Source organism: Syzygium oleosum, unplaced genomic scaffold, assembly GCF_021117445.2.
Source record: "Syzygium oleosum isolate NSW1041296 unplaced genomic scaffold, Sole_v2.1 Sole_v2.23, whole genome shotgun sequence".
Classification (NCBI taxonomy): Eukaryota; Viridiplantae; Streptophyta; class Magnoliopsida; order Myrtales; family Myrtaceae; genus Syzygium; species Syzygium oleosum.
In genome coordinates this window covers 3288542-3300637 of record NW_026607507.1, presented here as the reverse complement: position 1 = coordinate 3300637, position 12096 = coordinate 3288542, and the positions used below count along the sequence as shown (strand labels likewise).

The following is a 12096-nucleotide window of genomic DNA, read 5'->3' as shown; positions in this document are numbered from 1 at the left end:
TATGTAGAACGACCTCTGAACGAGTGGTTTTTGCTTCTGCAAAAAGATTGGCGGTATTATCGACTGATGATACATTCATGTCTCTGTGCAGGTACTGCAATTGTGATTATGCTTGCCATATTTAACTAATCGCTTACAAGTGATTCTCCGAACGCTTGTGAGAACATTGACAACACTGAAAAAAAAAGTTCAAATGGTGGTCAATGAGCACCGAATGTATTCGAATGAAGATAATGATATTACATGAGTAGAGTAGTAGTAAGAGGGGATCTTATAATGGTTGACGACCAAGAACTGTTTGTTTCAAAGGTGAGTCTTTGTGAAAGCACCTCTCTCTTCGTGTACCAAATAATTCTGACATCATTTTCTTATGCGTACTATGTGGAGTTAAATGCATAAAATAAAGACGACGAAAACCATAAATCGAAATTTGGATTATCAAGATAGAGTTCTACGAGCATATTGACTCTGGAATATGTAATTTGGATACCGTGATTTGGATAGTCGTTCATCTCCAACACAAATGAGTCTGAAGTATGTTAAACATCCCAAGTATTTCTCGTGGAAATCAGAACTTCCATTATAATATCGATCATTTGGTTCGAGCTTGCTCGTAAAATTTGGAAGTGCAGGTCAATTTGATTGAAGGATACTTTGAGATGAATTATAGTGATTTGGCCTTTACAACCTTGCGATAGCCAAAGACCGTAGCATAATTCGTAGTCAAAGTATTTCATGAAAGCTCTGTAATACAGCATAATCACCGATGGAGTTTCCGACATGCGTCATTTCGGCATAATATGTATGACCATCTAAGATTATAGCAGATTTAACTTTTGTATGTATGTTAATTAAAATCATCTTCTAATCACATGTAATTAATCAAAGCCATCTACTCATCACTCTCTCTAGCATGAATCTTCCACTGCCATATTTCAAAAATTGTTGAAGTTAGTCAGATTGAATTTCTGGAAGCTTGTCGTTCTCAGTTTGGCAAAGTTGGAAACACACTTAAAAGATGTCTTGTAGATTTCTCTGCAATTTCTCCAATTATAATATTTTTTTTTCCTACTTATTCTTGTCCAGCATAGGAATTGTCAATGTGATTTTCAGAGATGCAATTGCACTGGTCCTTCTTGTAATTTGACCAAAATTGTACCACGACTTCAATCTGGTGGAGGGCAGCTTTCTCAGATTGTTCCTTCCGGGTCAATTTGGATGACCAAGAAAATGAGCTTACTTTCCATATAGAAATTTCTTGGGTTGTACTTCACTTACATTCACACGCAAAATGATTTGAAAAATCACCTTTGGACTATTCAATATTCAATATTTGCAAATGATCTCCGACTTGTACTTTTGTACATTTCTTGTGTACAAACATCGCTTACTGGCATCAGAGAACTGATAAGAGCTTGCACTTCAAGGCTCAGACCGGATGATTCTGCATGTGATGGTTCCTCGATTCAATATATATATAATGACAACTGGTGGTTTACTTTGTTGTCTGAAACATGTGGTTGCTGAGTATTGTACAAGCCAATGTGCTCGAAGTCTGAATCCGATCTCTGCATTAACACATTATTTAAGTGGAGTAATTTGTCTAATCCTGACTTAATTAAGTGTATTCCTTTCATTCAAGATCTTATTCTTGCAGGCTGACTTCAACCACTCCACACCCTGGTTCTTTGATTGTATTAAATGAACTTTTAAAGTCTTTCTTTAATCCTCTTCATCTAGAAGGCCAAGTTGAAGCTTGAATGATGATAAACTTTTAAGTCCAATATAAGACCAAATCCTTGTATCAGTCGAGCTATTGGACAAGGCTTCATCCCGGGGAATGGCGAAGATGAAAGTGCCTCAGTTTTTGCTTCCGGTCATCTTGCTTTCGCTCGTCAGCCACGTTCAGACTCGTAAGATCGAGGAAAACTCGGCCTCTGATATTATCTTTGAGGCAGTTCGATATGTAAAGCAGCCGGTGCTGTTCTTGAGCCGTTTGGTTTCATCGGACGACTGCGATCAGACGTATGGGTTCTTGCCGTGCACTACCACCATATGGGGGAATGTGTTCCTGATTCTGGTGTATGGTTACTTGATGTTCCTAGCGGCGAAGCAGTTGTCCAATGGAAGCGAGATTTTGCTGCAGATTCTTGGTCCTGGCATTATTGGGGGTCTCTTTCTGCCAATACTTAGCTCACTTCCTGATGCTACAATTATCCTTGGTAAGCTTGGTTTCTAACTTTGCTAAATGTAGTCCCTATATGTCAGAATTGTAACCTATGTTAAGATTCTCTCTCATCCATGCTTTTGATGCAAAAAGGTCATTCTAGCATCAACATCCTTAATCCGAAGCAGTAACAGTAAGGAAAATGAGGGTAAGAGTGAGATTTATAGATCTTTGAATCTGTAATTGTCACAAAATGATTTCATCTTCTATTGAGGTTAACAAAACGATCTTCTTCCGTTAACTACAATGCAACATAGCATTTTTGCCATGAAATCATTTCTGTGAGAATTACTGTTTCTGCCATGAAAAGGAAAGTCTTGATGCAATTCAGGAAGGTTGTACTGTTGGCTGGTGGGAAGGAGACAGCAAGGACGGAGATAGTTGTTCCTTATAAATTCTTAGCCTTATGTCTTGATTTTCTGCTGCATATGCAGACTGTAAAGATTTCTTTTCCACATGCACTTATAACTGCTATATGTATGAGGCAGCATAATCCCACCAATGAATAATATATGCTCTGGAATATTGGCTCGGTCTAATTGATTGCTCTTAACGTCTGCGGTTGTCCAACTTCATTGACTTCATCAGCTAGTCCTTGAAGTCATTCCTTCCAGCATGTTGATTTGAATTATAAATGGCTTGTGCCGGTGTAACATCCGTTTATTTGTAGCATCTGGTGTCTCTGGGAGCACAGAAGATGCTCAAAGCCAGGTCTCTGTTGGGATCGGCTTGCTTGCTGGATCGACGGTAATGCTTCTGACTGTTCTATGGGGCACTTGTATTATCGTCGGAAAATGCGATATCGAGAACTCAACCACCGTGGATCAAAAGGATACGAAATTATTCAGCTTAGCTGGTACCTTCTGAACTCTATTTGGATGCGCCATGATCATACTTCTGGTTATGGATGCCCAAAAGCTCTGCATCAGTTCCTATTTGCAAAATTCTGCTCCATGGCATAGTTATCGAACCAAACGATTCTTCACAGATGAATATGCAGAGAAAGTAGGCTCCTCAAAAGATCATCTTTGAATGTTTCAAGTAAAACAATTGCATGATTTTTTTACTTGTATGTCATATCTGAAGCAATAATTTTTCCCCCATGCAAATATCTTAATAGCTTTGCTATTTGCAACAGAACTTTTGACTGCAACAATTTGAAAATGACCCTTGTTATAGGTTGTCTATTTAGATGCAACTCACATTATATCTCAAATGACGGTGACTGTCACAGGATCTGGGGTGAGCACCGACATCTGGACAAGCTATGCAGCAAGAATCATGATAATCTCTATAATTCCATTCATAATAGTCCAACTACCGGAAATTTTTGGTGCGAGCTCACTAAGCCGAGCCGCAATTCTGGTTTCTTTCATTGTTTCTATATGTTTGTTGCTGTCGTACAGCCTCTACCAGGTAATCCCACTTTCATTCAGCAAAACATCAATGCTTGCAAGTCTACTAGCTGTCACAGTTCAAGCCACATCGACAAATTTCATATGACATAAGCGGATGTGTTCTGAATCGTGGCCCTTTGGACAACAAAAAATAATGCAGGTTTTCCAGCCAAGAATCCAAAGAAGAAGAATTGCATATGCAATGCATAAGCGCGTAATATCAGGACTCCTACAGCAATTGAAAGCACGTACACTTGGAAAGCTAGTTACTGATGAAGGCAAACCCAATACGGTTGTCATAGAAAAGTTAGTTGCTTCCTTTTTCCCTCTACTTCTCATCATTTCATTGTCACTTTATGAACCTGGCGACTCACCTTCAAAGTGGCATGTTCTTCACCAATTACTAGGAACCCTGAAGTTAGGACTAGGGAAGCCCGAAAAATCGCATATATGGAGATGACATTCCTAAATTAAACTTTCTTGAACGTGAAAAAGTCGGTGAATGCCAGTGGTTAATGGACAAATAACCATAAGCTGATTTATGGCAAGAAAGGAAAAGCTGTGTCAAGTTCAGTCAAACTCAAATAGTCAAGAAGAGATCAGATGGACTTCTATTCTACTTAAGAACAATGTCGAACTTGATCTAACTTTTGACCGATGGGATATTGCAGGTTATTCAAGAAACTTGATGTGGACTCTAATGGATACCTATCCCCAGCAGAGCTACGAGCCCTCATCATTGGAATTGAGATTGAAGAGGTAGAGATAAACATGGATGACGCAGTCGATAAAGTGATAGAGGATTTCGACACTTCTCGGGATTTAAAACTAGATTCTGCTGAGTTCATTGAAGGAATCTCTAAATGGCTCAGGAGGGCTAAACGCACTGCAGCAGGAGCAAATGTGCATGACGATATATCCCTGACAACAAGGCTTCTGAACAATTTCGACGAGGTATTACAATTATTACAGTCAGTTTTTTATCTAAAAAATGTTGTAACGAAAATTGACCATGCAGCGGACAGAGCAACAGCTTGATCAGTTGGTAGACCAGGAAGATGAGCTGGCGGTGGATGACGTGGAAAATGTGAAGTGGAATACCACCAAAGCAATACTAATGCTGCTTCTCGGAACAGCTATTGCCGCCATCACTGCAGATCCCCTCGTGGATGCAGTCGACAACTTTTCAACTGCCACAAGTATTCCTTCTTTCTTCGTGTCTTTTGTGATCCTTCCGTTCGCCAGCTCCAGCGAGGTTGTCTCGTGCCTCATGTTTTCCAGCCGAAAGAAAAAGAGAACCACGTCTTTGACGTACTCAGAGGTATGTTTTTCCGGATCTATGATTTTCTACAAACCTTAATTCACATAGCCACAAATGAAGGTGACTATAACAAATGTAGAACTTAACTATGAGAGACTTATGGTGCAGATATATGGATCAGTGACCATGGGCAATGTCCTGTCCTTGGCGGTGTTCTTAGGCTTGGTTTACGTGCGCCAACTGACATGGGACTTCTTCTCAGAAGTATTGGTGACAGTGATTGTATGCATTGTGATGGGCGCGATCGCCAGTTTCCGCACTACCTTCCCGCTTTGGATGAGTTTCTTGGCCTATGCGCTTTACCCCCTCTCCCTGTTACTGGTGTACGTTCTCAACTATGTTCTTGGATTATCATAGGTTTGTGGACCCTGCAATTTACTGTGTAAGAAAACTGAGGCTATATCGAAGCTCGCAGCTTGTTTTGTATTTGGTTTGTCAACACTGAGGCTCATCATTCAGATCGATTTCTCCGTCTTTTGACGTTGCTTAACTTTTATGCTGAAGTAAAAGTCCATTGAGCCAGTTCACCACCATGTTCATTTGCTTTGAATTGGTCCTCCTAGGGAAGGTTTGGGCCATTTAAGCATGTCTTCTATGCCAGATTCCATTTGACATGGCGAATCCATCATCTGCTTTAAGAGCGGCGACGCAGCCCAGCGTCTTGAGCATTTGACAAACTTCTTCATTAAACCGGGCCCAAGACTGCAAAAACCTTCCTTATCCTTAAAATCAAGGCCAATGGATGGGAATTGCGAAATTCAGGATCGAGTTATGTGAAAGAAAACATAAGGGAAATCCCCAAGACAGTTATTTCCAACACCATATCACTTTTCCTTTCAAGTTTATTTGAAACATTTACATGAATGAACTTAAATGCTTTGGATCGGGAGTTGATAAAGCACCACGCTTGTTCATCTAGGGGGAGATTGGATTTGCGTGACAGATACTAAAGAGAATCTTAGCGAGAGCAATTTCTGCACCACATAACTTTTCCTTTCAAGTCCATGCTGAGACATTGATATGCGCATTATCAAAACCCAGATGGTTTGGACTTGGGACTTTAAGTACAGTGCACGTGAACTCATCTCAAAAACTATTTGACTTACCCTCTGGCTTATCTCGAAACCATTGATTAGATCCCTCCTCTCATTAGCCTCTGTCGGTGCGCTTGCGCTAGAGCTGTGAAGCAGCGGAGACTATGAAATTACATAGAGAAATCGGCGCGCGTCCATTTGATATTCTTCTTAATTCATTTCAATGAGAGCGCTAATTCTTCAATCTAATTCAATGAACACGATCTTTTGCATCGCCTTCAGCTTCAGATGCCCTCCACTATCTGATATACTGTAATTTACAATCATGATCTAGACAGTCGCTGTCGTCAATCTAACCGAGGTTGAATCCATGTACTTCGCCAATAAATTCAATTTCTGAGATACTCATCACAAGTCTATCCGTTCACCTCGTGCTAATGACAGATGATTACAGAGCTGTGCCAACATGGTAAGAGGAAAAGATTAGCAGCTGACTTTGCTTGTACCAAATTTTTCATAATCTGCTGAAGGGTATCATTATTAATTATAAAGATTTTCCGCGATTCAGGATCTTGATATCTGCACAGCCAATATGTTTCATTCGACAGGTCAATGGCTTCGTGCCTCACATTGCCACCACCTAATAGTCCATTCATTGCTTTAATTCAAACCTTAGGCTACCAAAAACCAGATCTTCTTGGCCCTCATCAGCACCGTCAAGCCGACCATGTGAAGACTTTACACCCGACCAACTCATTTTCTGAAATAATTAATCTTCCCCACATGAGTCATCATTTGCGAAAATGTTCAAGCAATAACAGCTACTCCCTCCTATAGGTAGAATATATGGTAACATTTAAAAGTAATTAACAAGAATGAAAAATTCTCGCAAAAATTCTGTATTACCTATAGTTGTTGCATCATTGTCTCTCTACATCTTCTAAGTCATCGTCTTCTTGGCCGTGAGATTGAACTCTCAGCGACAATCTGTCCCTACTAAGCATCCTTCTGAATGAACTAAATCGCGAGCTTGACGAACTGCTGTCTTTGTTTGCCCCTTGTGCGGCATCCGGCATCCCTTCGATACTTGGAAAAATAGAGTCGACGCTCTCGAGCGACAGAGCTGTCACTGCAGCTGTCCCAGAAGGAGGTTCATGGTGCTCGGCTTTCATCAGGGGCTTGGCCTCGGTGCGGCAAACGGGGCACGTGGACTGCGAGCTCAGCCACTTATCAATGCACTCCACATGGAAAATGTGCTTGCAATTGGGTAACTCCCTCGCCGTCTCTCCATCCTCCAACATGCTCAAACAAACTGCACACTCGGCCGAGGCATCGTCCTGGCGGTCGCTCCGCTTGAATATAAAGAAGGGCAGCGAGGAAATGACCGTCGGATTGAGGCCAGTCTTGGGTGGCTCGCTGCTGGACTGCGCATGGGCGACCCTGAGGGCTAGAGCATGCACGGCGGCACCGCGCCGGGCACGGTTGCGAAGAATGTATCTGCCATACAAGTGGAGGAGGATGACCAGCATTATGACGATGGACAAACATACGATGGCAGCGAGAAGGATCTTGCTGTTGAAGTCATAATTTGTTTTGTGAGGAAATAAGGGTGGAAGGTGATCATTGTGATCATCATCCATACTTGTGTGTGAATAGATAGACACACCAAAAGCAAAATCTAATGAAAACGAGAGGGATAACAATTGCCTTATATGCTTTGGCTAGGAGAGGCCTCTCTAATGTGATCTGTGCCACATGTAGTTAGTTGAATCTGGGGAGGTTTTTTAGTAGATTAAGGAACTTGCGTGGACACGCAAAACAAAAACCGAAGAAAAGACGAGTTAATCTCCATGTAGTTTCAAGGGGTTGACCGTTGAATGTTGACTTGCCGCCCACCACTTTACTTCACTTTTCCACAATATTTATGCATTGGCCAAGTTTGTTTCCATTACGTTACCACTTGATTTATCTAAAGTTAGGATGGTGAAGAAAGTCAACTGCGTGAACATGCTAGCTTGATATCGAGGCGAAAGGAAACTTCGCATGCGAATTCACGTTTCCAATAGGCTGCAGAGTTTCGCATTCGTGAATCTGTACTGCTAGATTCAAGGGTTGAAATTTGAGGCTTAAATGTGAGATCGTTCCTTATTTTATCAATATTCAGTCTGGAAATTTCTTTGGCTATGCACCACTTACGTTCACACCTCAAATGATGACAAAAAGAAATCATATTCAGGCTAGTCAATATTTATTAATTTGCGCATTCACATTCACACTTCCTCCCAGGACTGGAAAGAGAGACGCAATATCAACTTGCTGATCTGCAAATAGTCTTCCGTTAATGTTCGATTGAGCTACATAGAAAAATAAAAACAAACACCCTCCTCAGTCGGGCCACATCGTTCTCCCTATCCCTACGCCTGTGTCTGAAGCCAGAGAGTCCCCTCTCATCCTCAGCTAAGCGAGCGAAATGCGCTTTAAACAAAGCTTGCCGCACCGCCCACGCTCTGCTCAAGAGGGCTTGGGTGATGCCCAGTTTAATCCAAGCTATGTGTGCCACCAATCCAGCCTCCTACTTGGAATTGGGTATATATTGATAAAGTTTCATAAATTAGAATATAAGTGGTAGTGGATCTGAAGAGAATATAGACATCTAGGAGGCCAACAGCTTTGGTTTGCTCAAGAAAGGAATCTCACAAACCGTTGCAATTGCTTTTCCCTAATTGAAGGCCCACGAGGACTACTCAATCATGAAATGAAGAGTAGAGGTGGCAAAATGGTCATGAAGCCATATTTTAACTCATATTCGTTAAATTGGTTAAAATATGAGTTAAAGTGGGTATAATAAAGCAAAGCCTATTTAATAATGGGTTTCCAATAATCCAACTTCGATCCATTTAATCAAAAAGCAATACCCTCCCATGCCCATGCTTGGATCCCCAGTAACCATGCATGAGTATCTAGCTCCCCCGTGCAAGTCATTGGCACTCGGCCTGGGTCCATCGAGACCAAGCCCGATTCCTTGGTAGCTGGGTCCATATCCACAAAGGCTGGCCCAAGTCCCTCAGAACCAAGCTCGAGATCCCAATGTTTGTGCTCTAGTCCACGGAGGTGGAGCTCGAGACCCTGGTGCCCAGTCCACGTCTAGGACCCCAAAGGCCATGCCTAGGCATTCGACTCCTATGCCCAAGTCATCGAGGCCTACTTGGGTATGTTAAGGCCTGGCCCGATTCTTTGGCAACTAGGCTTGGCTCCATGGAGGCGGGGCTGAGGTCCCTTAGCTTGGGGCCAAGACATCGGTGGATGTGCCCGGGTCCCTGAGGCCAGTCCCCAGACCTTGGTATGTGTGCTCACATCCCCAACGGCCATGCCTAGGTACCCAGCTCCCTCACCCAAGCACTAGAGCCCAACTCAGGTCTAACAAGGCCAATCCCAATTCCTTGATAGCCAAACCCGGTTCCATAGACGCCAAGCCCGAGTCCCTTAAGGCAAAGCTCAAGACCCGATGCCTGTTCCCATGCCTAGGACCCTTATGCCTAGGTCTTCGGTGGCCTTGTCCGTGTAATCAGCTCCAGAGCCCAAGCCACTAGCACCAGGCTTAAGTCCATTGTGACTGGACCCAATTCCTAAATGGCCAGGCCCAAGTCCCTCGACATTGAGCCCGAGACCCTACTACTTGTGTCCAGGTCCATGAAGGCTTGGTTCAGGACTTTGGTGCCCATGCCTAGTTCCCTAGTAACTACACTTGGGTACCCGACTTCGGCGTCTAAGTCACTACTACCTAGCCCAAATCCATTAAGGCAGGCTTGGGTCCATCGAGGTTGAGACTAGATCATAGACAGTTGGGCCCACGGAGGCTGGGCACAGATCCCTCGCGGTTTGGCCTAAGACCTCGATGCCTGTTTGGGTCCACAGAGGCCATGTCCAAGTACTTGGCTCCGTGCTAAAGTCACTAGCACATAGCAAGGTCCATCATGGCTAGGTTTGAGACCTTGGTGCCCTTGCCTTAGTCTATAGAGGCCAAGGCCCAATTCCCCTGAGGCCACGCCAATGAACCCGATGCCAATGCTCGGGTCCCTAGAAGTGGTGCTTGGGTCCCCAATGGCCATTCCAAGCACTCGAGTCACTCACCCAAGTCATGAGCACTTGGCTTGGGTCCTTAAAGGCCCAGCCCTATTCATCGGTAGTCGGGTGCTCGGCCTAGGCCCATGAGGCTAGGCCAAGACCCATGAGGCCGAGGCCTAGGTTGGGCCCAAGTCCCTCGAGGCTAAGCCCGAGATCTCGGTGCCTGTGCCTAGGTCCACAAGGGTTTGGCCTAGGTCCCTCAAGGCTCGTTCTACAGCCTCTTTTAAAAAAATGCAATATTTATGCATGCATCAAGAATCGAACCATGGTCTTCGAGATGAAAAAACATCAGCATGACAACTTGACCAATATATGTTTTTGTAGTGAAATGGTGTAACTTTTATATTTTATTATAAGAATTTGATTTTTTACCCAAAAACATAAACTGGGCTGTTCCCGGTTCTAAACCCTCTTTGTTCTTGTTTGTCAGTGCGGCGCTTACTCGCGTCTCCACGTAGCTCATGTGCCACGCTAATTCCTAACCCATCAACCAACCTGAGCACCGAACTCGCTCACCAACTCGACAAGCTAGACTGTGGAGTCGTCCATTCTTCAAAGGCAATAATTTAAGGGGAAAAATTGCTATGAATTAGAGACCAGGTTTTTTTTTTTTTTGGGTCAAATTATTAGATACCAGGTTGGGTCGGATATAAGTTGGATTCAAGTCGGATCGAGTATATTGTATAAAGTCAAATTCTTCGCTAAGAGTTCGGACTCCACGTAATGGCGCAATCTCCTACCACAATCATTGTGCGACCATGAGACAAGGAGGTACATCTAAGTGATTATGCTTCGGTTGTTTTCATCTTTGTTTCATAATTAGTTTGTGCAAGCCAATGGCAAACATAAATTACTCACAAAATTAGCTTAACTAGACCATTAAATTAGGGACGTTGTTGATTAGTGATTTCGGTGCACTTATTTACCATACTTTATATGGAAATGTTTCGATTTCCAATATATTACTTTCAAATAACATAAGAAAAATAGTGGGTTGGGAACCGCACAAGTTTCCTGTGCGGGCTATCTAACAAGTGTCCTAAGGATACTCTTTAACAAAATCCTTAGATTAGAGAAATCTGCCATTAATTTAGCGATAAAGCTTGTAAATAGTGCACTCTTAAATTCAACATATATAGGGAATTTGGGTAAAACGAGTGGTATATTTCTTTTAAGGGAAAAGACCACCAAAAATTCAAAACTATGCCCGTTGTGACACATTTACCCCAAACTTTTTTTTGTGATACAAAAAACCCCAAATTATGCACATTGTGACACATTTATCCTCCGTTAGGGTTCTGTTAAAAATCTCCATTAAAACTTTGACGTGACGCTGATGTGGCGCTTGCGTGGCGCCACATCAAAAAAAAATTTAAAAAAATTCACTTTTCATCGCAAGTTACTGTTCATTGTCTTCTCGCTCAGCCAGAGCTCGTCCGTCGTTGCCCACTGCCGCCCGAACCTTTGGGAGCTTCGTCGTAACTGCCAACCATGGCGGTCGCGAGCTTGAAGCTTGGCCATGGTGGCCGCTCAAGCTTGAAGCTTGGCCAAAGTGGATCTTTGCCTTCTAGGAGCTTCATCGCAGCGAGCTCGAAGTTTGGCCATGGCGGCCACTCAAGCTCGAACGGAGCGGCCATGGCCAAGCTTCGAGCTCGTGGCGACGAAGCTCCCGGAAGGCGAAGATCCACTTTGGCCAACTTCGAGCTCGTAGCAACGAAGCTCCCTGAAGGCGAAGATTCACTTCGGCCAAGCTTTGAGCTCGAGCGGCCGCCATGGCCAAGCTTCGAGCTCGTGGCGACGAAGCTCCCGAAAGGCGAAGATCCACTTCGGCCAAGCTTTGAGCTCGAGCGGTCGCCATGGCCAAGCTTCGAGCTCGCGGCAACGAAGCTCCCGAAAAGCGAAGATCCACTTCGGCCGAGCTTCGAGCTCGAGCAGAGTGGCCATGGCCAAGTTTCAAGCTCAAGCCGAGTGGCCATGGCCAAGTTTCGAGCT

General features: G+C 43.5%; 2 protein-coding genes across 2 annotated transcripts; one reads left to right on the top strand and one right to left on the bottom strand.

Annotated features, from left to right (window-relative positions):
• The first annotated feature begins 1480 nt into the window (after positions 1–1480).
• On the top strand, positions 1481–5374 carry LOC115682674 (sodium/calcium exchanger NCL2-like). The gene is made up of 7 exons (XM_030606968.2): positions 1481–2222; positions 2898–3083; positions 3462–3643; positions 3785–3930; positions 4296–4578; positions 4643–4945; positions 5054–5374. The coding sequence occupies exons 1-7, from the start codon at positions 1841–1843 to the stop codon at positions 5300–5302; spliced, it is 1731 nt and encodes a 576-aa protein (XP_030462828.1). The 5' UTR covers positions 1481–1840; the 3' UTR covers positions 5303–5374.
• Positions 5375–5604: 230 nt separating this feature from the next.
• Positions 5605–7795, bottom strand: LOC115682675 (RING-H2 finger protein ATL40-like). The gene is made up of 2 exons (XM_030606969.2): positions 6886–7795; positions 5605–6124 (listed from the first exon to the last, which is right to left on the bottom strand). The coding sequence occupies exon 1, from the start codon at positions 7617–7619 to the stop codon at positions 6900–6902; it is 720 nt and encodes a 239-aa protein (XP_030462829.1). The 5' UTR covers positions 7620–7795; the 3' UTR covers positions 5605–6124; positions 6886–6899.
• Between the last annotated feature and the right edge of the window lie 4301 nt (positions 7796–12096).